At 38.8% G+C, this 27,194-nt stretch overlaps 1 protein-coding gene across 2 annotated transcripts in view; it reads right to left on the reverse strand.

Moving 5' to 3' along the window:
- Window positions 1-201: 201 nt before the first annotated feature.
- gramd4a (GRAM domain containing 4a) overlaps window positions 202-27,194 on the reverse strand; it is a 65,977-nt gene continuing 38,984 nt past the window's right edge. Inside the window, exons 4-20 of one of the 2 annotated variants that reach the window (XM_059325562.1) lie at window positions 26,656-26,776; window positions 23,683-23,744; window positions 18,626-18,764; window positions 18,099-18,124; window positions 17,647-17,738; window positions 15,900-15,991; window positions 15,207-15,255; window positions 15,017-15,088; window positions 14,890-14,933; window positions 14,666-14,775; window positions 12,858-13,012; window positions 11,537-11,554; window positions 9,412-9,556; window positions 9,003-9,096; window positions 7,480-7,570; window positions 7,272-7,340; window positions 202-5,601 (exon numbers count right to left, since the gene is read on the reverse strand). In XM_059325562.1, coding sequence (XP_059181545.1) covers window positions 5,491-5,601; window positions 7,272-7,340; window positions 7,480-7,570; window positions 9,003-9,096; window positions 9,412-9,556; window positions 11,537-11,554; window positions 12,858-13,012; window positions 14,666-14,775; window positions 14,890-14,933; window positions 15,017-15,088; window positions 15,207-15,255; window positions 15,900-15,991; window positions 17,647-17,738; window positions 18,099-18,124; window positions 18,626-18,764; window positions 23,683-23,744; window positions 26,656-26,776 — 1,490 coding nt within the window. In that variant the 3' untranslated portion in view covers window positions 202-5,490. The remainder of the gene's footprint in view (window positions 5,602-7,271; window positions 7,341-7,479; window positions 7,571-9,002; window positions 9,097-9,411; window positions 9,557-11,536; window positions 11,555-12,857; window positions 13,013-14,665; window positions 14,776-14,889; window positions 14,934-15,016; window positions 15,089-15,206; window positions 15,256-15,899; window positions 15,992-17,646; window positions 17,739-18,098; window positions 18,125-18,625; window positions 18,765-23,682; window positions 23,745-26,655; window positions 26,777-27,194) is intronic. The other variant, XM_059325563.1, reaches the window with a different exon arrangement.

Consider the following 27,194-nt stretch of genomic DNA (forward strand, 5'->3'; position numbering starts at 1 on the left):
ACAATAGACATATCTTTTAAAAACTCAGTGGTTTTTGTTTTCTTCACTGTACATTTCAATAATTTGTATACAAATTCCTCTTTGACAAAAAGGAGAAAAAAAAGAGGAGGTTACAGATGACAAATTAATTACTCGTTGTAATGACTGCAGTGTTTCTCCAGTAACACTTGGGCTTTATTAGCAATTCACTGACTGTACCAAGTTTTATGAGAACTGACTCAGTCCAGAAAACAGGACTGAATCCTTGAGATTTACTTTTTAACTAATGTCAGATTAAGGCTGTTTTCAGCCTCGAGACAGTTTGTGTGTCTCTGGTACAGTTAGTGCTGTACACTCAGTGTGGAAAATGCCTTTTTAAAACCCTTTATCAACAGTTACACAGTTAGAGGAACTACATATTTAATACAACAGCGAGGACACCAGCTTCAACGCAGGGGAACTTTGAGAGGGCAACATCACTGTTTGTGACCAAATCCTCAAACTGTCCTGTGTTATTTACTGGTAGCGAGGTACACAGCATGGAAGTCAATATGTGCAGCTTACTGTTTGTAAAATCAGAGGAATAAAAGACATTTGAGGAAATAAGTTTATTAGCTTTATTGCAGCTCCTTCTATTCAGAAATTGCACGAGTCCATATTGAAATTTCCATAAAATATAGATACATTGTTTTGCCCTACCTGGAGTCTTTCTCAACAGCTTGCATGGTGTGATTCAATCCACATGTCTAGGAAATAATGGTCATATTTTATATATAAATCTCATATTGTGTATTATCAAGTATTTATGTTTCTAATGGCCTCTATCAAATATCATTTCCCATATATCATCAGGGACTGCACATCATCTTAATGACCATTATTCTGAAACCCAATTGTTAAAAAAATGTCAAAAATAAAAAAAATACATATTCTGGAGATGCCTTACTACTTTCCAGTCTCCTTCACATATTGCTCAATTGAACAGATAATCTAGAAATAATAGTATTAATCATAACATTTGAATTTGAATCACTCTGGAAGAAAGGCTTTCCATTTTAGCTGATATTTTACTTTAACAACTATTCTGTGAACTTAGTGAAAAGAAACTACATTTTTGTTTTTTGGGATAAAAGCCGTCATATTAAGGGCTTTCAGGCCATAAAGAAGTTTTTCTGACTTCTGGTTTCATAATAATGGGCTCTCAGGCCAAATGCATGCCACCAGACCATCATAGGTTAAACAATGTCTGTTGAAAGATGTAAATGTTCTGTGATTACAGTTAAACAGATGGGAAAATATAATTTTTTGATGGTTTGTATGATTTGTATGCTCCCAAAGTAATCGTTATTTAAATGTAAAAAATCATGAAGACTTTGAATTCTAATTGCAAGTGCTGTAATCAAGACTTCTGATGTGTGCTGAAGTTCATTCATCTTGTAATTAGCTTAAATAAAAAGTGAACGACTACAGACTACAAAAGAACATTCAAATCAGAAAAGTGATTCATAATTTCCACATTTCTAATGAATTTTCCTCAAAATGTCACATTATTCCGTTGACATTTCCTGAATGCTTTTTTCCAAAGTGCCTTCCATTAATGAGTGCACACATTTTATTCCATTTTTAAAAAACACTATCAATCAACCTTTTATTGTATTCCTGCCTCTCTTTAAAAGGTGCATTAAGTCACAACAGACACACCTGACATGAAAAACAGTGATGCTGCCTCTCAGTCCACCATGACCATCTCTGCTCTGTATGAAGCCTGTTTTTACTGTAACTTACACTACACTGGAACCAAGTACTGCGATGTTGGATATGACAATGTACATGCTGTATGAGGTTTAAAATACTGCTCTTGTTGTCGCTATGAGTTGAGTTTCCTATTGGTGAGCAGAAATAGTCATGTGAGTGGTGCAGAGCCAATGAGAGCTGAGACATTAATTCAAGAACAGCGGTCCAGTCGTCATAACTCCGGAGTCAAAGGAATTCAAACTGGGTTGAGAAAAAAATGAAAAGAAAAACAACATAATTTGTACAACCTTCTGTAAACATGAGCTTAGGCAGAATATGGCAGACAGAAACTTAAAGATTTGGCAAAAAGAAGAAAAAAAAGAAAATATTTGAGACATTTGATACATTCTGTGCTTTATCTGAGTGCAGCCTTTGTCGGGGTCTGGACCCCAAGAGAGCTGGTTTCAGAGTTAACAGATTACAAAAGGCTTCAGGTAAAAGCTTCAAGGACTACAGAGAGCCATCAAATCACACAGTGAGACAGCGTTAATTACTGGTTTCACCTGCTCTAACATCCCACAGGTCTTCCCCCGTTCATGGATCCAATTTATTCCTAAACAAAAATAGAAAATCCATGTCTGGGAAGGCAGCCTGTTAATAACAGGCCAAATCATACAAACGGATGTCAATGAAACATCTTCATCCATAATTTATTTTGAACTAAAAGTGATTCTTTGAACTGGTCCGCTGCTCCTCCGGCAGCTTCATATCCAGCCCACTTGGTTCTAATTGGTAATGATGATAAGAGGACTTGTATAGACTTTAAGAGAAACCTTGACATTTTAAATCCGAAGTGCAGATAACAGAAAATAATCCTGGTTTCTCAAAGTGTGATTCAGGTTTGTTAAATTAGAAAGAATTTGTCCAGTGTGTCCAGTGTAAAAATTACGGGAATTAAAGTAAATGTAAATGTCAAGGTCTCCCTTTTTAACAGTGTTTTGTAAGATTTACACGTTAGAAACTAAAGCTTGTGCTGCTGGGCGTACAGTTAGTAGGAGTAGGGACGGTGGAATAGCTACTCTACTGCCTCTCTTACTACAATGTGAAGAGAAATCATGACCTCCTGTCCCATATCCTCCATATCTCCATTCCTCGAAACAAAACACGGTAGTTTGGCATCGTAGTTCTACATATCAGACCGTTCTGCGAGAGTAAAGACCGGCTTTATTCTCCCGAACGGCGTCTTTAAAATAAAGTGACGCTAAAATATTCTGTTCAGTCTAGACCTTTTTCCATATATACTACTGTTTACAAAAAGCTTACATTTAGATGATCAGGAACAAGTGGAAGAGCACCCAGATGATCTCTACTCACTGTGGCATTACAGGTTAGTGAGAAAATAAGCAAATATTATAGAAACTAATCAAGCATGTCTTCAAAGCTCAGAGTTACAGAGTCCTGAGAGGCAAGTTACAAAAAAAAAACTTCTGGTGATCAATTTTCTGAATCTGATCTACATTATTTTCACAATTTATGAAATTTTATCAGTGAAAAAAAGTTTTGGAAGGGGATTATTTGTTGTTGAATGCTTAGTTTAATTGCAACATGGGCTAGTTGGTGCACTTTAGCTTCTAGTTGCTGAAATGAGTATTACAACAACAAACACTGAGAAAAATTATCCTGATAACAAAAATCTCCTCCCAAAACTTATTTACAGAGATGGAAAGAAAAATTAAAAAATATGAAAAATGGCAAAAGTTTCTTTAAATGACCCTGACCAAAAAAACTACTTTTAAAAAAACTTTTTCACAAAATATGATCTTTCTTCCCCCTGAATTTCCACCTGGCATCACTTTTTTCCCCCAACCGTTTTATGGATTACATTTTTTAAGGAAGTTAGAGGAAGATTAACCAGGTAAAAACTTCTACCAGCTGTTCTTAAGTTACTTAAATAGAGAGAAAACAATTTAGATTGGACTTAGAAAATGGATCACCAGATGTATTTTCCCTACTTTGCCATCAGGGATAACGCACATAGTCCTGGTTGTCCTTTTTAAAACTTTCAGAAATAAATCCAGAATCACTGCTAATTACATCACTGCTCATTTGACCTTTAACAGTGCAAGAGACGTGTTTATTGAATATTTCTGGCCGATCAGGTTCAGATTTATAATTCAAAAGCTGTCAGACATCAACGATGTGTAAGTGGACTGTGTGGAAATTAATCTGCCACCTGTTTCATTTTCAAGTCGCAGTACCTTTTTTCTTTTATGGTCAGTTGAAGCCCGTCTGGCTCACTGTGGCAGACATCAATCTGGTGTTAATACAAAGTGCTCGGACTACATTTGTGCTGCGCTGAGACCAGCAGGACGTGACCTGCACTCACGTAATCGGACGAAAAGAGAAACCCTAGGACATATGTGGTAGCTTTGAGACTATTTGCCAAACACTGACCATGGATTGGAAGTCTAATTTGCAATGTAGATGTCAGAAAGTCCAGTTAACGTTCTAATAAAGTGCAGGGAGAATACCATTGATGGAAGAAAGGAAAATCTCTCTATTTATGTACAGATAGTGCCTGGAAAAGAGAAGCTAAGACGCGGGAGGCTGAGCCCTCCGTTGGTTCCTAGCTCTAAATGGCAGTCAGTGTTTGAACCATCTAACAGTGGTTGTGCTCTCGTCTTGGACGCAATCAGCAGCTCCAGGACCACCAGTTACTTATCCCAAAGGCTGTTTGTTACAAAGAGACATTTTTCAAAAGAAAGGCATTTTTGAAAAAGAAAAAGAAATCACTACACGTTTCACATACGCACACTTACAAACACTTACGAAGCGGATGCTGAACGCAGCGTACATTTTCTGTTAGATCGACAACGAAGACTAAAACATACCGTCGCTGCTTCTAGAAAGAGGAGGAGGAAGAAAAAAAAGAATCAAGGAATTAGACAGCAGCAATGTAAACTAACAGAAAGGCTCTGTGTCAGTCAAATCTGACATTTTCACAGCTAATACATATAAAAAAAATCTCACACACTCATATATTTTTGTTGGGCTACGCAACGAGGCACCGATCAGCCAGTTAAATGTCTAAACATTTCAACATCAACGGTTGTTTTTGCACTGATTCATAAAGCTGAAATTTACACATTTGTCCCTACAGGTGTCTGGCAGTTAAAAGAACCTTTTGTTTATCTTCTAGTTGCTTTGTGATATTCATTTGACAGCCAGGTCGAGCATTACTTCAAAATCCTCCTACCACAGCAGAAGTCACTCCACTGACTCGCTAATAAAGAGGAAAAATAGAGCCACTTACTTACGCAATTTAAGACCAGAATTTCTGCCCACGCACCCACTCACACATGCAAACACAGAAACAAGTAAGTCAGGAAAGCAGTCAGTTGGTCAGTCAGGTGGGAGAGGAGTACCAGCCCCCTCGCCGGCCTTCTGCTGATTGATAAAAACCACACCGATCCTCACTCCTCCTCACGACCAGTTGGCGGATTTTGTTCATCACCCAACACCCACAAAGAGTGTGTGATGTCGCTAAGTAGCCGACACACTCACACGTCCCCTCTAACGTGGCCTAAATAGGAAATCCACCAATGGCAGATGACCATCGATGAGGAAGCTGATGCCCGTCACAAGAGGAGGAAGAGGCTCTCACAGAGCAGAGGAGTGTGGTGGGTTTTTTAAAGTATCTTCCAGTTGAATCTCAGGAGGCTCTCTGCCCCAGACTGGAGTCCCAGTATGGAGGTCTGTTTCTGGGATACGGGCGGTCTAGAGCTCTGCGCTGGCCGGTGGTTTGGTGGTGGTCATCATCTTCATGTACTGGGTAAAGATGGCCTCAAAAGCCTCGTCTCGGTGGATCATGGCACCGAACACCAATGGCTGGAGGGAACAGAAACATTTGGTAATTCATGTCTACATCTTCTACTGATCAGTTTTTGAAGAAATTGGATCCTGTATATCACTGTGCTTTGTGTTTTATTACTGGCTGCTGCTATCCTGTACATCACTGTTCCTTATATGCTGTCGCACATTGTCCATCTTGTCCATCCTAAATCTATTCTTGGACTTCTGCCTACATGTTTGTGTTTACACATGTGTAGAAACCTCAGCCAATATGGCCTGCATTCTCAGGACTTCATATAGATGCAGATCCCGAGAGTAAGAACTGAACTGGGCAAAAAGGCTTTTACATTTTCTGCCCCGTCTACCTGGAACGATGTGCGGAAGGTCTTGAAATTGACACATTTTGTAACTCTAGGGGAATTTAAGTCAATTCTAAAGGACAGAGAAATAAACTCAATTGGATCTTGTGATTGCTCTGTGTAATTCTGTAATCCCACTAGTTTTTCTTGTAGTGTATTTTGTTTGTGTCGTGTGTGTTTGGCGTAACTATTTTGCTTTTGTACTGCAGTCTTGGCCAGGTCACTCTTTTAAATAAAGGATATTGATCTTACATGTAATTGCTACATGTTATAAAGCACCAGAAAGTCTAAAACAGTAAAGAATATCTTGTCACTGACTATTACGCCATAAATTTTTCACTGTTTAAAGTCATACGGTCAGTTGAAGAGGTGTCGTGATTTTCATTCTTAATCATAAACGGATCAAAATGAGTTTCAAATTCAACCTTTGCAATCATGGTTGATGATTCCTTTTTGTGCGCATCCAAAGGAATAATGTTACAAAGAAGGAATAACTCATACAGTAATACAAATCTTTTTCAGAGTAGTGAGTAAAAACTACACATATGACCTCACACAGACACCAAGAAAAGATGAAATCAAGAAAACTCAATGTGTTGATCAGTCAAACTATAAGTTCTAAAACAGTTCATGCTCCAATACAAAAATTGTATACAGTCATGGAAAAAATTAGACCACCCTTGTTTTCTTCAGTTTATTGTTAATTTAATGCCTGCTACAACTAAAGGTACATTTGTTTGGACAAACGTAATGATAAAAACAAAAATAACTCATAAGAGTTTAATTCAAGAGCTCGATATCAGCTCTTAAATTAAGCTCTTATATATATTTTGTTTTTACCATTATAGTTGTAGCAGGCATTAAATTAACAATAAACTGAAGAAAACAAGGGTGGTCTAATATTTTTTCCATGACTGTATATAAAAACAATAAGTAAACAGTAATAACTGTTCGTATCATGTACTATTGCAGTTATAAATGTAGTCTGTGTCTACGGTTTCTTATCTGAAATCCAGTGGTAAAAAACAAAAAAACACCCCAGGAAATAAGTGCAAGCCTAAGCAGTACAAGTTTGTCAGAAAATCACCATTACATTAAAGCCACGCAAATTATGAAAAAACTTTTAATTACAAATTAAGGAAATGGCCATGGATTAGAACAACAATTAATTATTAAAGACTTTCCAGTATGTGAAATGGAAATATTATGATTCAAATGAGAGCGTGCCTCAAAGCATGTCTGGAGGGGATCTTTACGTTATAGCAACAGTAGGAAACAGCCGAAGGGATGTTGATAATATAAGCCCTTTTGTAGTTGACAAAGAGCAAAATTTGTGAAATACTGCACCTTCTGAGTGGAAGGAGTAGCTATAGAGATGCCCATCCCACTTCCTGGTAGGACCGACAGCACTTTGTACTGGGGAGGAGTAAAAAAAACAAGAGGGTTATTATTTGTTTTAATTGCACAAAGTTAGACAATAAAATAAAGTATCACAATTCCTACATCATGAACAATAATGTGTTTTTTATGCCCCTTATTCAAACTGCTACTGTACCTTTTGTATGTCAGTGATGTCCACCAGCTTGATAACTTTGTTCTTCTTGGAGGAGCTGGATCTGGAGCTGGAGCTCTCAAAGCACAGGTAACTGACAGAGAGAAAGAGAGAGAAATCAGCTCTCTGTAAGGGGTTTTGAAGGGGAAAAAAACAAGATGGCAAGCAAAACGGACGACAAACTGAACGGACTTCCTGTCAGTTACATATCCAAAGAGGTGAAGAGATTTAAAGATCAGAGATACTCTCAGGAGGAGGGCTGTCCTACTTGATCCACTGTTGACTGACTGACACAGAGACAGGCAGGGAGGAGATTTAGCGGAGCTCTTAGTAAATCGCCTTCTCAGGTACTTAATAGCACTAACACACTGGCCTAAATTGTTACGTGCTCCTCCTCTCTGCTCTACCTTAAAAAGTTACTTGTTTTTCTCTCATGCAGTCAGAGATTTAAAGGGGACCCATTATGCTTTTCCTTATTTTTTGGTCACATAAATAATGTTACAATGTTGGATGTTAATATTAAATGTGGCCAAAGTTGCAAATAATAAGGTAAACATATCAACACCCTCTTGAAATCATACGGAGATGATTTAGGCAAGAAAAATCTTTTGTCAAAAATCACATAGGCTAATAAGATAAGATAAGTTGACAATATGAAAAAGTAAAGTTTTTTCTACTTTGAGGATAAGCTGATGTCATCTTGTGACTGATTGTATATACAGTCATTGAAAAAAATATTAGACCACCCTTGTTTTCTCTAATTTCTTGTTCATTTTAATGCCTAAACTAAAGGTACATTTAAGAGCTGATATCTAGCCATTTTACATGGTTTTCTTTATAATTTATAATCAAGAAAACCATGGAATATGTCTAGATATCAGCTCTTAAATTAAACTCTTATGAGCTATTTTTGTTGTTATCATTATATTTGTACGAACAAATGTACCTTTAGTTGCACCAGCCATTAAAATGAACAAGAAATTTAAGAAAAAGGGTGGTCTAATATATTTTTTCCATGATTGTATGCTGACATCAGGAAAACATGTAATCTTGGTTGCTGATGTATTTAATTTCTCCCAAATTTCAGATCACATTCCAGCTGGGACATGTTCTAATGTGCAATTTTTTGGTAAAGAATCTTTTATTGGTGATTTTTCATGGCAGCAAGTGCCAATGTAATCCTCCTCTACAGTCAATCTCCGGCTGCAATGAGACACTGACAGTGCAGATATAAAAGACCAAGGTTTAATCACGTGGGGTGTTTAAACAAACAGCTAAATCAGAGAATTTCAGTAAAACGTGAATACAGGTGCATTCTGAAGGACAGCTTGGAAAAAACGAGGTGCTTGTACATAAACACGTTCAAGAACCAAATTCCCCCTCAGGGACGAATAAAGTTATCTATCTATCCATCCATCTATCTATATATCTATGTAGAACCTTGAAATACAACTACAAACTTATAATAAAAAATAGCATAATATGTCCCCTTTAATGATGAAACATGCTTTACTGAGAGAACTTACTTCTCTGTGACGTAGAGCATCCCGTTCCTGATGTAGTCTGTGGGCATCTTCCTGTCTCTGTTTATTAGGCAGCACCTCCAGCCGTTCTCACACACTGAAAACACACACAGGACAGAGAACAGTGAGACTGATGATTTTAAAAAATAGGTTAAGGTCAAAGCTAAACATGTGCAGAACCATGGTTTAAAGGATGATGTGAAAATCAAGCTTAAGTAGCTTTTTGTTGATCTTCAGCTCATGTCAAACGTGTTTCACAAGTTCCATCCGCAGATGGATACCAAAGATTTCTGACTGTTACAAATGAGACCTGAATAGAGCAAACTGCAATACAGAATTGTGGATATTTGGTACACTCATATGAAAACGGGTACATGATGGGTGTATTGTATGCTGCAGTAAGTCCCCTCACCCGCCAGAGGGCGCTCTAACTCCGGCAGGTTGAAGATCTCATGAAAGGCTCCCTTCTTGGTGCTGTGGGAGCGACCTGTCTCCTCCTCTCTGCTCACCCCACTTGGGATGGTGGCGAGGCTGCTTCGAGAAACCACCGGCTGAACCTGGAGAGAAACGGATGAGGAGGAGGGGAAGGAAAGGAGACAGGAAAAAGCAAAACAAACAGTGACGGGAAGACGGAAGTAAAAGAAAAATCACCATGAAGGAGACAAAAAGGACATGTGGAAGAGGAGGAGACAGACAGGAGGAGAAGAGTGAACGTGATGATGAGGCAAAGGAAGGACAGGGATAAATATTTAAAATCAAGTAGCTCCACACAATACACCACATGTTCCCACAGCTATTGAGAAAAATGGCCAAATTAAAACAGCTCAACTTTCAGTATTACATGATGTGCTTCTCTGCATGTGCACTTCTTTGCAGCAGGCTCAGGTGTGACGTGCAAAGCAGAGAGTGAGGCCATCATTCACTCAACATACAAGCAATAGTTTATAGGCAAAACATATCTGTTAGTCTGTCAAATAAAAAATGGAAATATATATATTATATTAGATATTATATTATATCTGTACATATTAGGGATGGGAATAATTAATCGATGATTGATTAATGGTCGTTAAGAATGTGGTCGATCGCTTGGAATTTTTAATCGATATGTGTATTTTTTCAATTTAAATTTGATCTATGACTGCGTATCAGTACTCACTAAACTGAAACACGCCGATCGTTCAGTTCTGCAGCCATACATAAATAATCCAATGAGCCGAGAATTAAGTTGGATAAAGCTACAGTTTGCAAACTGAAAGTTGCAATAACAATTATAAAACACACAGAAATACAAGAGGATTAATTTGAGCAAAACTAGCTTATTGTATCAAACCATGCTAGCATGAATTATGGTTTATTTTTACCCAAAACTTATTTAAACACAAAACCCATTTAAATATACAAGATTACTGTGAAAACTAACCTCATGCCTCTTCGGGGGCTAACACTGAACTCCTTGACGTTATCTTAACAGTTTAATCTCAGTTAAGTTAGTTTTATGCTCGACAGAATCAAGTCTCTTTTCGTCCTTTCAAAACAAAAGCATCCGTTATTAAACAGGCTTTTGCATAGCACTGTATGTATATATTTTGTTTTGCCCATGTATGCATGCAGCAATTAAACAATTCATTGATCGTTATAGTGAAGTGAAGATAGTGAAGTTGGCAGGTTTCTTCCAATTGCCCATCCCTAGTACATATAAAAGGTCAGGTTTTATGTATTTCAGTTACTTTAATAGTGTTAAAGGATGTGAACTGACATTTAAAAAAACACAAACAACAATTACATTTTAGGGTTAATCACTATGTGTAATGGATGGAGAAAGGGAAAGACTAATGAAGTTAAAGTGGTCAAGGGGCTACTCTCTGTGCGCTTTATCTATTCAGTAAACACACTGCTACTTCTCACAGAGCATCTATGTCAATGGATCCAAAATGTCAACAATCTGGGAATTGTTATTTAAAAGGATAGTTCAGATTTATTGAAGTAAGGTTGTATGAGGAGCTTATGCATAGACAGTACAGAAGTTCGACCCCCTACAATACCCTGTCTATGGATGAGTACCTCATACAACCCCACTTTAAAAAAAATCTGAACTATCTCTTTAATAAGCTTGCAAACAAATGAAATAATTAAATGTTATGTTAACAAATATATAAGGATTAAAAAAAAAAGACATTTCTTAAAGGGCTTTAGGTTATCATGACATTTTGATCCATTCTGTCCACAAACACTGACGGCCAGTCCCGAGGTGTGACACACACACACACACACACACACACACACACACACACACACACACACACACACACACACACACACACACACACACACACACACACACACACACACACACACACACACACACACACACACACACACACACACACACACACACACACACACACACACACACACACACACACACACACACACACACACACACACACACACACACAAACACAGGCTTTGAGGTGAGCTTGCGGCACACCCGGGCGCAGCAGAGGAACCAAAGGGAGACACACCAGAGTCCCTACCTTCTCAATGCCAGAGAGCTGAGAGAGAGAAACGACAGAGTACACCTGTGACTGCTGCCACAGCAAAAGGCACACACACACATGCTCACACACTCAGTCCTCCATATGAGAGGAACATGTGAGCGGCTGAGTTGTAATGTATTATTGACAGGAGTGATGCTATTTTTGATACTTTATTGATGCCTTTTCACTCTTTGCCCCACCACAGGGGGGTCAGTGGTGGGGGGGAGCCTGACACTTCAGTCGGTGGCTTCTTGCCAACATGAAAGATTCAACCTGACCTACAGATGAAGGACAGTTTCTGCCTATCTCTACAAAAAAATATGCATTTAAGGAAATTACCTGTTAATTGTAGGACACCTAACTAGGCCTGTCACGATGACACATTTTTTAGGATTATATATTTTCCCCGGAACTATCACGATAAACGATAGTATTTTTATTTTTATTTTTTATGTCTTTTTAGTTGCATAACGATATTGGAACGAAAGTACATCCTTTTCCACATCAATGCATTTTTAAAATTCAAGAATATAAAACATTGGAATTGAAATGTGGAAAAGAAATATTCAAATATTCTATATAAATAAAACATAAATCAATAAACTACAACCAACAAAATGTGCAATAAACATATGATTAAAAAATAAAAATAAAATAAAAATAAACTACAACCAAAACAAATAAAATAGACTTTCAGGCTCTTTAAACAAAAAAATTGCACTGAGATAATCAATATGTATTATATTATTTTATTATTAAAATAACATATAAACAGCTGGAATGGCTGCTTGGGAAATATAGGGTTTTTTTTGGCAATTTGTACTGCCTGTCAAACATTTGCAGTATTACTTTGAACACAACACAAAAAAGCACAAAAAGTCACGCATGTAAATGAAAATATATTGAGTCCAGAAAAAAACTATCCTGTCTATCTTTATATATCGAACGATAAGTCGATATAGTAATTATCGTGACAGGCCTACACCTGACTTTCCAGCTTTTGTTGAGTTGATGTGAACAATATCCTGGGCATTTTTAACATGTTTTTTTAGATCAGTTTCCTTGCTAAACTTGCTCATTAGCTAGTTACATGGCAAGGGAAGGTACAAGCTTAAGCTTAACAGGGAAAGCTTAAACAAAGAGTTCGGGTAGCTGTAGTAATCCTCCTGCATTCTGAACAGGACGGGATTCAGACTAAGCTGTGTTGAATGTTCTGTTCATGTTTAAGTTATTTGACCTGCAAAAGGAGGCAATGAAGGAGGAGGGACAGCAAAGAGCTGATACAGATGTGTAAATGTTTGTGTTTGTGTCTCCTTACCCGCCGCGACACAGTGGCGTTGGTCCTCTCTTTGAGCTGAGGGTCTGTGGGAAGACTGTTCCACACGATGTAGGGCGTGTCGTACTTGTCCCGCAGCTTCGGACAGCTCTTGAACAGGAAGTCTATGATGAAGAACTTGATACCGGCGTACAGGCCTGGAGAGGAGCGGGCGAGGAAGGGAAACAACAAACGCGGAGTAAGGAAGAAGAGGTCATCACACAAGTCTTGTACAGCGCTCAATTTATCCTCACCTTGTCCTCAAATAATGTTACCTTTTAAATCAACCTTCAATTTCTTAGTTATTTTTTTAAATGATCAGTACCATTCATATTCAGACTTCTTCTTCCTTCAAATCATTCAAATTCTTTTACATAATTTCTGTTTCCATGTCCTTCACATGTTAATAATCATTTTTTACTCTCATGTATTGGAAAGAGCTGACGGTTTTAATGGCTTTTCATGCAGTGTTTTTGTCCTTACAAACAAAAAAAACCCAGCAGAGCCGGGTGAGTTGGTGTGACTGTACTAATGAAGTCAGCTCTTTAAATTAGCCTTTGAAAGGCAAGAACAACACATGGATTAACAGTGTGAGTTACTTAACACCAATATTTCAGTGTTGGTAATTAAACCACTAAACATAGCCAGAAACTGAAAAACAGAAATTATCACCAGATTTTTTAATTTCCGTCGGTCCTTGAAGAAATCTTGTGTGATGTCAGAAAAAATAGCCAAATCAAAACCTTAAATACCGTTACTACTCACTGCACAACGATATTTTAAAGCTCTCCCTACTTCTAGCCATGAATGTGCTGTTTCAATAGAGGTGCAGGGCTTACAGGTGCATCTCAATACATTAGAATATCATGTCAAGTCCATTTCCAGTAGTTCAAGTCAAGTTTTGAGTCATATAGATGGACATACTTTTCAGAGGCCAACATTTCCATACTAAACATATTTTTTAAAATTGGTCTTTTGTAATATTCAAATTTTTTTGAGACACTGAATTTTAGGTCTTCATTAAATGTAAGCCATAATCATTATAATTAGAAGAAATTAAATAAATTCAGACATGAAATGTTTGATTCTGTTTGTAATGAATCTATATAATGTGTTATTTCCACTTTTTGAATTGAAAGACTGACATAAATACACTTTTCTATGATATTGTAATTTATTGAGATGCACCTGTTTATATTTCATTGGAAAAACAAGGCCATAGTGAGTAAAAAAAACCCCTGAAACTGCTTGATGAAACAATGGGTCAGTTGAATATGCAATTTCTTTACTTCAGGCTAGTTTTCCAATGCAGTAATAGACAAAGGGATAATTACTACCAGATAATTACTAATAACAGCCATGTTATCAGCTCAGTGAGGCTCATACATATAGAATGGATGGTAAATGGGAGAGTAACACAAATTTTGTCATGGAGCATTATAGTCATGTCATTTAGAGTATAAAGAAATGTATTTATGCCTCTCATGGGACATGACAAATACTAACATAACCATTATGTCAACAAATATTTTTGCTCTAAGCATGTGACAAGGATATATGAGCCCACAGCACTTTGTAAACACTTTGTTTACTAGAAATAGCAGTAACTAATATTGTCAGAAATGCATGCCAACAGCCTGCAGCTGCTCCTCACAGGGAGAGGGAGAACAGTTACACAAGTGCTGCATGAATGCATTTGTTTGTGTGCACTGGATTGAGTATAAGTATTTGCATTCTTCCAGCAGCAAATGCAGTATGTACAGTATGTCGGAAGGATAAAGAAGCTTTGTCTGAGTGCATGCGTGTCTCACCCATCATGAAGCCCATTAGTTTGTATGGTAGGACGCAGGAGGTGATGAACGCCACCCACATGCAGATGTAAAGTTTCCGGGTGCTCTCCGGCTGCACCCACATGAACAGGCTGGTGGATAAATGCAAACAAACACACACAGAAAACAAAGAATAATATTTAAGTCAATAGGTCTTTATTTATGTGTAATTTAACACTATTTGCATCTTTTTTTTTTAAGCTTACTTCTTTATCTTCTCCAATACATCCGCCATCTTCCCAAACAGGTTCTGTAAGGAGAGTTTGAGCACTATAAGAACCGGTAATGTTTCAATAGCTGTGTGAAGCGATTAAAGAATGAGAGGTGTTGTACCTGTGCTTTTTGTGCGACATCAAGTACAAGCTGGAACTTCTCCGATACAGTCAAGTCTTCCTTTGGAGGCTCCTGCATAGAACAAAGAGAACACTTCATAAGGATTTATATTTACCTCCACTGATGTATATGTTTTCCTCCTGACAGGAAACAGGAGGCAGTTAAACAGGAAATGGGAAGTTGTCTTTACCATAGGTTCAGAGACCTCAGGCACAATGCTCCACTGGATCCTCCAACCTCTGGAACATAGGAAGAAGAAGAATGTAAATTTTTTACCGAAGGGTTTTTTGTTTGATGAAAGTAGGCCACCAAATTGCTCCTTAATCTCTACAGCTTGTGTCTCCAACATCGTTGTATCGTTCGTCACTTTTAAGGCGACCAGGTGTCCCAATTTAAAAAGTCCAAGTCCAGACAGATGTCTGAAAAATACTAATGTGCCCTTGTTTCATCGTGATCACCAAAATGCCCCACTTTAAATTATTTTGTTGATGTTTTCATTACTAAATTTATATTTGGCTGCCTGCAGCTGTGAGCACAAAGAGGAATTTGCTGTGATGTATTCACCTCCTGGAGCAATAATAATAATGATCATAAATACAGGCATGTTTCAGAAATTTGCCCATTATCATCAACAAACATTTGCTGTAGATTCTATTTGTATCTGGCTCACACACGAGAGGTCAGAAGTGTGCATCTGTTCGCCAAAAGCACAGCTGTGGCCTCAGTAGTTAAGTTTAATAGGGTTTTATTACAGAAAGCACACAGTAAACCTCCTGACAGCTGAAAACATTTAATTACAGCAGTAACAGTGAGCATATAGTAAAAAATGGCATGATGGCTCCTTCTCTAATTTTTGACTATCCTTTCAGAAGCAATGTTTTACCTGGCGATGAGGTAATTTAAGGACAAGCGCAGGATAGCCAGGAAGAGTAACATGGGAATGGCCCAGCCATGCCAAGCAGCATTCATGTAGATCTGCAGGCCCAAGGAAACAGCACAACATGAGACAGGTTAACATTTGGTTTAGTGATCACTTTTCAGAGGTCATTATAGTTTATAGAGCTACATTTTAGAGCCCGACCGATATGGGATTTTTGAGACTGATTTAAGAGTGGAAAAAAACATTGATAATCCATATGGTGCCCATATAGTACTGGAATCATAATAGACTTTTTTTTAATGTGGATTGTGCACCAATAATTTAACATTGTTATACATTATACAAACATATTATAATATATTGTCAGCCAATTATATAAAAGAAAATGAATAGCTAAATAAACATAATCACTGTTCAGTTTCAATCAATTACTGACTATTTAAATGGAAAACAGTTTTTCAAAAGCAATCTTTGATAAATGTTTTTTAATATATGTCTTTTATAACTGAAGACACTAAATGTAATGCATAAATGGGCCTTACAAAATGAAACATTCTTAAAGGAAATGTGTTTACTATTATTATTATTACTGTTGAATATTAAGACAAAAACGACAATAATTGTTGTTCTTCTGTTATAAACATTCCTTATTAAAAAAAAATAAGGACAATATATTAAAAAGCTGTACGTTTGATTTTTGATGTCTGCCATCACATAATGTACATGTCATTTTTAAAAGATTTGCTACAGGGGGGTCCCTGCCAGAGGCTATATGGGGTCCTTGGCATGGCAAAGTTTGGGAACCCCTGCTGTAAGACAGACTGTATAGGCAAGTGTGGTCACAAATAAAAAGAAGGACTTGCCTTCCAGTCTTGGTCATTCAGCTTGACCAACCCAAAGCTAACTAAGCTAAACTGGCTATTATACTGCAGCTGATAGACAACAGCTGGTGAACAGTCGAACAATTCCAGGTAAAATCGCTCCAGAATTTCTATCCTGTGTGTGTGAGTAGTAGACATGAAATGACTATTTAGACAGTGAACGTCTGGGTTTCGTGGGCATATCAAACCGAGGATGTCACATACCGAACTAAAGCTCCTGTACTGAATGGTTCAATACAATTTGACTTACCGCTACACTCCTACTAATATATATTAAATTCAATGCCTTGCAGGACTGGGTGTCAGACTTGTTAAGAAATAGAATTCTTTCAGCCTATAGTAGAGTTAATTTTAAATAATTTGACCACCAACAGTTACAAAACTTTATATGACACACCTCCATGTCCCATTAAAGAAAGATAAATTGCTGATAACATGAACATAAAGACTCCCTGTAATGATGATTTAAGACCCCGACAGAAGCATGTAATTTTTGTTATAATGCTGGTGGAAGACACTATTAGAGCCATCAGGATCATCCCAAGATATGGAGGTGGCCTTGGCACGTGGGGTCAAAATCAATAGGTTGAAAATGATTAACCATTATCACTGTCTGTGGACATTAATGAAGATCTGATTAGACCTACGAGTCCCTGGCAGAACCACAGAACAGTAATCTATCAGTGAGGAGCAGAAATTATTTGACCATTCATTCATTCACTGTCATGTACAACCAAATGGCTTCATCAGTCAATTAATGGATCTTACTTTTTGGTCTATTAAAGCTTAGAACTTAATCAACACAGCATAGAGTTGAACATAATAGAGTAATGCATTAGTAATAATGAATCAGAAAGGTGCACACTCACAATGAAGGCAATAGCTGAGGTGTAGACGGAGTGCCAATTAGATAAGGCGGAGAGGTTCCTTAAGAAGTTGGTGACAGGTCTGGCTCCTCGCTCTAAAAAAAAGTAGAGTAGATTGATATATTCAGTGGGGTTTAGGACAAATACATAGTGGCACTGTGCCTGATCTAGTCCATTTTCTGGCAATGTAAACTGAATTCATGGCACTAAAAAGGATGAAAAGAGTATTTTTGCCTATCTAGATGGAAATTTCTTACTTTAAAAAAAACCTGTTATCTGTGCTCATATTGTACTTACAGTGCATTCAAATTCAATGTAATGTCGAAGTGTTAAATGGAAAATCATGTACAATATCCGAAGTAACAGATGGTCAACATTTCAGCATTGCAGTAGTTTGTAGTTTGTTTGCTCCTATTGTAGATTTCTATCTGTTTGTGTGGGTTTTGAATACTTACTGAGTCGCCTCATATTTTCTGTTAACCTGGATGGACAAACAAGAAGTGAAGGTCAGAACATGCAGATGCTCTCAACACATACACACACAAAGAACAGGCTGCTTTATGAGCGAGAGGAGGTGGTGACAGTTCGGCCTTCAACAGCCTGGCATGACTCACTCGCCTTTACAAAGCGGGAGAGAAAGAGGGAAGAGAGAAAAATACATTTTGAAAGTGCTTCCAACTTCCTCTGCTCTCTCTTCTGCAAAGTGAAGCCTGATCTGAATACATCTCATCTAGCAACCACCAAACAGCTAAAGTGCATTGGAAACATGTCATAGCTAACTACAACAGTCAGAGTCTAAAGTGCACATTCAAGGTGTAAAATAAAAGTCCTGACTGATGTGACACAATCTCAGACAAATGCTGTTAGAATTCACATCTTTAGTGCTGTCTAGCTGTCTTGTTGCACATCTCCTTGAACAACCGCAGAATCAATACCTGAGGACGGATACTTCATGTTCTGTTCCAGACCAGCTCTCACCCACCTTTTAGCACTTAGCGGTTCCTCTGCCTCCACGGTGCTTTCCTCCGGCTGGAAGCGGAAGTCTTCAATGTAAACCCCGAATCGCTCGTACACCCACTTCTGCAGCCGCGAACTCCAGACCTCCTTCTGCTGTTTATCTGCTAAAGACAACAAAAGGGGGTATTTTAGCACCATAGATTTCGTTTGGTAAGTTCACAAAATTATACTTATTTTCTGCAAGTTTGGGTTGTTTTACTATTTTACAATTCTCAACAACATTAATCTGTTGTTCACATTCAAATATGGCAATGTGGTGATTTAATGTGACCTATGAACAACATTTATCTCATGAGTAATTGATACATGGAAACATTTAAAAGGGAAGTGGATATAGTGTTGTAAGCAGAACCCCGTTCATTCCTATGAAAGTTGCTCAGTGGCACATGAAGCCAAAATAACTTGACTTCTATGTGAAAAATCAATCAGGAAAAATCAAATTATCCTGATTGTGGGGCTGGTAGCGCATGCCCACAAGAGACCAGAGACTTTTACTCCAGCCAAGCTATGGTACCTTGAATGAGGATAAAAAGTGCAGCTTCTCTAGACTTTCTACATGATATTGGACCAAATGAATCACATTCTTCTAGTGAAACTAGTCTTTTTGCTGGGGTTTGGCACTCAAAAATATGCATCCACTGATTTACAGATGTCTCTTTCTCAATACAAGTATATGGGATATGGGATATGGGACCAATGGCTTAACCTGACAGAACCAGAAGTTGCATTTCCACGGTTTGGCCTCGATGTCAAATTGGAAACAAAGACTGCCGTTCTTCCTGGGGGCTTGGAGAAAACTCACTGGGAAACACTTCCCTTCCACAACTGGGGCCTGCTCAGTCGTGACAAACAAAGCAATACATTGATTATGTGGCTGTCAATAGAGTAAATATTTTTTACAAATGAATCCCACAATTTAGATTTTCAAAAAACTCCTCAAGCACCATCTGTTCAACGAGGCCTTTGGTCTCAGTTTTTCACACTTCTGGTTGTGAGGGGACTCTGGTGTTGTTTGCTCGCTGCTTCTCAAACTAGTCTAAATCTTAACGAGCCTTATGTGACAACTTTAAACTTTAAAGTTGGTAACCTAAATACTCCTCACAATTCTAAACTGTAGCAGGCAAACTGCTACTTACCTGCTACAGGCAAATTCTGCCGGTATACCCATTGATGCCTCCTGGGCTCTCCCGCAGCACGACGACTCAGACTCCAGCAGCTTCTCCCAGACTACACCTTGGGTTCTGCCCCCGTCAGAATGCCACCAGCTTAGCCCTCTGCCATGTTTGGGCCATGGGCCAGAGTCCTGCTACCTTACCTCGACGCCACCGTTGTGTCACAGATCCCCGGTCAACATACTAGACTGGGGTTTGCATCCTGCTAGCCACCCTCCAGCCAGTTGGATAGCTTGCTACACTAGCTCCAAACTACGTCATCAAAACAAACCATACATGCGCCCCCACTTGCCTGCAAGCTCTGCCTGAAGTGCCCCTGTCCACCTGCTCCATAAAGAACAATATTAGACTCACATTATTTAACACCCGCTCCCTCAATAACAAACCCACAACCTTAAATCTCATCACCAATATTGAAAGCTGCCACCTGCATCCTGGACCCCATCCCTTCCACCCTGCCTCAATCTGCCTTCCCACTCTCTGTCCACTCATCATCAAAATTATAAACTCCTTCCTCTGTACTAGCATTGACCCACCCTCCCTCAAAACTGCTGCTGTTACCCCAATCTTAAAAACTAAGTCTCGACATCCAACCAACTTCAGACCACTCTCCAATCTCCCTTTTCTGTCCAAAATCCTGGAACGTGCCGTTTACTTTCAACTAAAAACCCACCTCTCTGCCGATAACCTCTGTGAAACATTTCAGTCTGTTTCCGCTTAAACCACAACACAGAAACAGCCCTCGTCAAAATTACCAGCGACCTTCTCCTATCTTGTGATGCCAAAAATCTCAACATCCCCATCCTCTTCGACCTCAGCGCAGCCTTTTACACCATAAACCACTCCATCCTCCTCATCCGGCTCCAAACCACCTTCAACATCACCAGCACTCCCCTTTCCTTGGCTAAATGTATACCTCTCTGACAGACAAAAATTAATCTCTATTAACAACTGCAAATCCTCCTCTGCTCCCCTCCCTAAAGGTGTCCCCCAAGGCTCAGTTTTAGGTCCCCTCCTCTTCACCCTGTACCTGTTCTCCCTTGGTCAAATTATTTGCGTCATGGTCTCAGATTCTACTGCTTTGTCGACGGCATCCAGCTTCTCCTCACTACAAAAGCCATCTCCCCCACCGCTCACTCAAACTGCATTGCTGAAATGAAAACCTGGCTTAAAACTAATTTCATCAAACTGCGACAAATCTGAAATCATCATTGGTCCAAAATCAGTCACCAAATCCACCAACAGCTTCTCCTTTAAAACTTCGGTTTCCCAGTATCCACCTCTCCCCACTTCTGGACCGCCTTGTACCACCTTAAAAACACCGCCCGCCCCTGCCCATCCCTCTCCTAGTCAGCTGTAGAGACCCTCATCCACGCCTTCATCACCTCCAGACTTGATAACTGCAACAGCCTCCTCTATGGTGTACCATCCTAACCCCTTAAAAAAACTACAATACACCCAAAACTCTGCTGCCCGCCTCCTCACCCACACACGGACCGCTGACACATCACGTCCTCTATAACCTACTCTGGCTTCCTGTACCTCAAAGGATCCATTACAAGCTCCTCCTATTGACATAACCTTGTAGCCTCCGACCTGACTGAGCTCCCCCCCCCCCCCCCCCCCCCCTTCCTTAAAGACCCACTAGCGCCTTCAATTCATCATCTGACATTTTGATTGTGATTTTTTGTTTCATATCTTTTTGTAAACCATCTTTGAGTTTCAGAAACGGGCAATATAAATTAAATGTATCATTATTACTATTGTTATTATTATTATTATTATTATTAAAAATTGATTAATCACAACAGTAATCATAATGTCTTCTTTTTCGTCTTAAGACCATAGCTTGTAATACTTTTGTATATTTCTCTGTTCAGAGAAGACTTATTGATATCCACAGAACCATAGAATCCATTTTCATTCAGATACCTGAGGTGAGAGACCCCTTTGAAAATGGCCACACAAGTTTTTCCTTTTTTTTGCTAAAAATTTTGCAACATAACTTCGAAACCTTCCTGACAACATATCAGAAGTTCTTTAGCTCTTCCAGTTCATATGATACCAGTATCCTTACTGTATATTTAAAATCAGCCCACTGAAGCCTTGAACTTTAATTTTGCATTGATTGCATTTTTTTAAACATTATTGTCAAAAATTAATTAAGTTTATTTCAACAGCACTAATTTATTTTAATTGAACCGTTGGTGCGTTGAATTCCCTGTTGTGTAAGCAAGCACACTGCAATTAATACTGCAGGGGTTTATATTCACGTCAATACAGATTGGCTAACCTCTGCCACTCTCACCAAACTGGAGATAAGGTACCTCAAAGCCTGTTGCACACCATTTCGAGGAAACATTTTGCCCATCCTAGAAAGCGTTGCAAAACAGAACACATTTTCTGACTGAATGTTCACCTGATCTGTAGCTAAAGCCCCGAGCAGTGTTGTCCAATCATAGCTTAGCAGCTGTAGCTAGGCACAGCAGGCCTGTAAAGCTTTGGATTGCTCCATACAGTGAAGCGATGTGCATGAGGCTTTCAGAGTAATTCAGAGAGTAAGTAAGTAAGAGAGATACTTGGCATCTTAAGAGTGGAGGGGACAGGGCTCAGCAAACCATCTTACTAATGCTGTGCTGCCCCTCTGGTGTAACTGCTAAGTATACTGTAATTGACTGTGGCTATAATGAGCAGCTTCCCTGGGTGACTGTGAGTGACTGTTTTAATGTGATGCTGAAAGCAGCCTGTGCACTCAGTGTCACGAGAGGATAAACACACACCGTTTAATGTAATTATGGCAAAGTGAAAGCTCTCTTTTTTTCCTGCTGCACATTTATTATTAACACAAGTATTTTTGTAATGATGACATTCTGTTCAAAGCCATTTTAATTTGTAGTTTACACAGTTATCACAGCCCCATCAGTCCCCCAAATTACTCTGTTCATCCTTTCTCCTTTACCTAACAGATTATACTTACTGTCGCTCTGCCCTTTTATCCACACACAAGCCCAAACACACACAACTCATAATCTGTCCTGAAAAAAACCCCACTGACACCCACACACACCTCTAACACTAGTTAGAGCCCAGGCATGTCTGCCCTAGATGAGGTGATCTACAATCGTAACCCATTTTCCAAAATTAGCCACCCTGTCTCTCCCTCCATTTCACTCACACACACACACACACACACACACACACACACACGGTCATTGGAAGTCAAACTATGACTGTTACTGTCAAAATTGTGATTCAGCCAAAAAATAGGCAAAACACACAACGAGACACACACATTTCAGAAATACCATCTGACTACGACTGCATTAATGAGCTCCCATGTTCCCTCACAATGCTTTTTGAACACACAAACACACAAACATACACACAGAAGCATCCTTATGGCACTGTCATTGGCAGTGCAGATCTGCAGTAATTACACCAATTAACCTCCATCGTACAATAGTTTTTGATTAAAGCAGTTTGTTGTTGCCTGCTCTTGATACAACTAATTGCACACGGAATTTGGAATCACCACGCAAGTGTGTATATCTGCTGCTGCACATTCACTACACACTGCTATATGTCCTCTAATAACCCATGAAAACTTCCGACACTCCGTCAACTCTCGCACAGTTCTTTTCCTGTCGAGCACTCCACCGCACACATCCTACATCCCAACCTCCCCTGCACGCATGCGTACACACACACAAACACGCACACAAACACAAACAGTCCTCTTGATTTACTCCCACACTTGGAGGACGTCAAAGTCTTCCTTCCGAACTCATTTCCTGTCAGTCCCCCAGGACTCCCACTCTCTCACACTCCCTCTCTTCCTCCAGGGGCTTACCTGTTCCATTGTTTGAGGGAGACTGCTGTTTCCGGGGAGGCTGTGGCGGAGAGTCCTCCAGCCTGAGGGGGAGGGAAAGAGAGAAAGAGAAGGAAAGATTTGTCAAGTGTTATTCTCACTTCTCCAATGTCAGAGCTGCAGTGTCACTGCAGGCATGTCTCAGGCAGTTAATGTTTAAACATGTGGTGAGCTGCTACATGGTATAAATCAGATACTGTCTGAAGACTTCCAAAGACACATATGGGGATAATGACAGAATGAGGAGAAATTATTTCATTCTACATCTGCCTTCATGAGGTAAACAATCTCAGTGTTATAAAGTTTTAGCAGGTGCCAAGAAAAAAACGGAACACTTTATGGACAATCAAAACCAACACTGAAAAAGAGCCAATACTGAGACTACGAGTTTTCAGTGGCAAGAAAAAGTAAGTGAGACCATTGAAATGATCTAGTTTTCAACATTAATTTGTCATAAAACATGATCTGAGCTGAGCTGAACCCAATGACACACATTATTATAATATACAGGTGCATCTCAATAAATTAGAATATGGAAAAGTCAATTTCCAGTAGTTCAAGTCAAATAGTCCTAACCAAGTATTGAGTCATATAGATGGACATACTTTTCAGAGGCCAACATTTCCATATTAAACACACTTTTTAAAATTGGTCTTTTGTAATATTAACATCTTTTTGAGACATTGAATTTTAGGTCTTCATTAAATGTAAGCCATAATCATTATAATTAGAAGAAATTGAATAAATTAAGACATGAAATGTTCCATTCTGTGTGTAATGGATCTATATAATGTGCTATTTCCACTTTTTGAATTGAATTACTGACATCAATAAACGTTTCCATGATATTCCAATTTATTGAGATTCACCTGTATAATATAGTATTATTATATAATATATAACGTCTTTATTGAACACATTCATGAAACTTTCATTGTGATGGTGGAAAAAGTAAGTGAACCCTTTGATTTAATAACTGGTGGAACCCCCTTTCGCAGCAATAAACTCAACCAAGCGCTTGTTTGCTGCTGATCAGACCTGCACTACCATTCTTCTCCATCAGCAGATGCTTGTTGTGAATAGCAAACTCCAAAGTTTGAGCATTTTTTATAGGTCTCAGTAGCTCTACACCTCAGTAAAATCATGTGTCAGTGATTGGACTAGTTTGCTAACTCCTGACTCCGATTAGTTCTTGATTGAGTCACTAGCCGAAGGCTCACTTACTTTTTCCACCAGCGCTATGAACGTCTCAATGCGTTTAATAAAAACATAAAATACTATAATTGTTTGGTGTGGTGTTAGATTAAGCACATTGTGTTTGTCTATTCTTTGGGACTTGGATGCAGATCAGATCACATTCTATGACAAATTAATGCAGAAAACTAGGTCATTTCAAAGGATTCACAAACTTTTTCTTGCCACTGTATAATCAGCAAGCAGCAAAACTGAATTTAAATAAGTGTCTTCATCACTTGGACTGCTATGAATAAATAGGTGTAAATGCAGAAAAGAATCTAACAAAAGATGAAATGGCACTCCAGGAGTGTATTGGCTTTGGCAGCTTTGTTGCCAAATAAATGTAAAAAAAAAAAAAAAAAAGATTGTTCATATTCCAGAAAAATAAAGCTATTCATTATCACAAAAAGTTAGGGCTTTGACATATAAACTGGTAATGTTTAATTTTAAGAGGTTCCTTCATTTCCTGAATTAAAAACATTTTGATATATTTTATATTCAATGCTGGTTCTTCCTCACACTAAACGGATATTCTGCACCACTGTCAGGGTCAGTTTAACAAAAAATCTGAAATTGGCAGATAGGGAAAATCTGCTGCATGGTACCCCCGCAAAAGGGCGTGTCCGATGGTTTGATGTTGCTACAGGCATAAATCAAGCCTTAGTGCTGATTTTTAAAAAAATCATAAAAAGGTGTGAATAAAAAGCGCTTCCTGGTGGCTCACCAGTAGAGCACAAACCACCCTTTAATTCTCTCTGTAACTATCAATTTAAGCATGAAAATGCCAGAAAAAAAGGATTTAAAAAAAAATCATCTTTATTCTTAGTTTAATTAATTAGTAAATTTAATAATTCATTATGTCATTATTAATTAGATTAAGCTGTCAATTACCTATTTTTGGTCTACAATACTGTCAAACAAACTTGCAAAAGTCACAAATTTGTCCGAGTTGCAAACTTTTTACACAAAACACTCAATACCCCCCAGAAGCTATTGTTGGAAATTCACACCTGAAAGCTATAAACCAGAGTTCTAATTCTGGCCACCAAGCTCTCCTGCCTTGCCCAAGAGGACCTGGATTCTCGTCACAGAAAAAGAGAGCACCTACTCGTCTCAGCTGGAGACTGCTAACAAAGGATTAACTGGAGAAAACTCCCAGGTCATGGTGCATTAGTTTACCTCCAAGAAAATCCTGAACTGTCTGGCATTCTTGAGGTCATGTTTCCGTGCTGATAATCACTTGGAGAGCACCAGTGGAATGTCCCATTGGCAGGCGCCGAAGCATCATCTGATCACACACGCAGAGCCGTACATACACACCCGGGGTTTAAGGGTTGCTCGCTCGGTGCCAAGAGGCGCAGGCTTTTCCTGACACCAGCATAGCTACTGTGTCACAGCGAGCACTTGGCGACACAGAGCGGCGCATGACTCGCTTCTGTTTTTTCTCTCTTTCCATCTCACTCAAAACACACACACACCTCCTTATGGAATTCCCCGCCTACCAAGCTGCTGAGGCCTCTATTTATAATCAAAACCTTGGGCAGCTCTGGGACTGACACACATACACACACCTTCTAACTTGACCGATGATAAACTCTGCTGAGTTGAGATGTTGCAAAGTGCAGTGTCATCGTTTCCTGTCGTTCCCTCGTTATCACTTCCTCATCTCCTGTCGCACGCGTCATGCGCGTGACTCTGCTCGCCGTCTCGCTGTCTTACCTGGTCTTGAGCACGTCATTCATCTTCTGCTCCAGGTCTATCCTCTTGCTTCGCTCTCTCTCCAGCTCCTGCCGCAGAGAGTCCACGTTGGTCTCTTCCCGCAGCTTCCTCAGCTCCTCCTCTGGAAAACACAACACAAACGCTGGAGATCAGAATCTCAAATATTTCAAATGAAAACAACATCTCGAGGAGCTCCACACACACATTCTGGTTCACGATAAAGGCATCCGATTAGTTAGGGCTGGGCGATGTATCGATATAAAAAATATATCGATATATTTTTAAATGTGATATGGAATTAGACCATATCGCATATATTGATATAGTTCAATTTTTTTCTTTTATATATAAATACTGCCATTACTGGGGTTTGTCATATTTAGTTTTTTTGCAATGTTTGTTGTTTTTTTTTCACAAATATATTTATTTCAGAAAAGGATTGGCCTATTTTATTTTTTAAGGCTATTTTTATTGAAGATATTTTTTTATTTAAATGTGCACTTTATGGAGCTTTGTTTTTTTTTTTTTTAAAAAAGGGA

The sequence above is a fragment of the Centropristis striata genome, chromosome 22, assembly GCF_030273125.1.
Source record: "Centropristis striata isolate RG_2023a ecotype Rhode Island chromosome 22, C.striata_1.0, whole genome shotgun sequence".
Lineage (NCBI taxonomy): Eukaryota > Metazoa > Chordata > Actinopteri > Perciformes > Serranidae > Centropristis > Centropristis striata.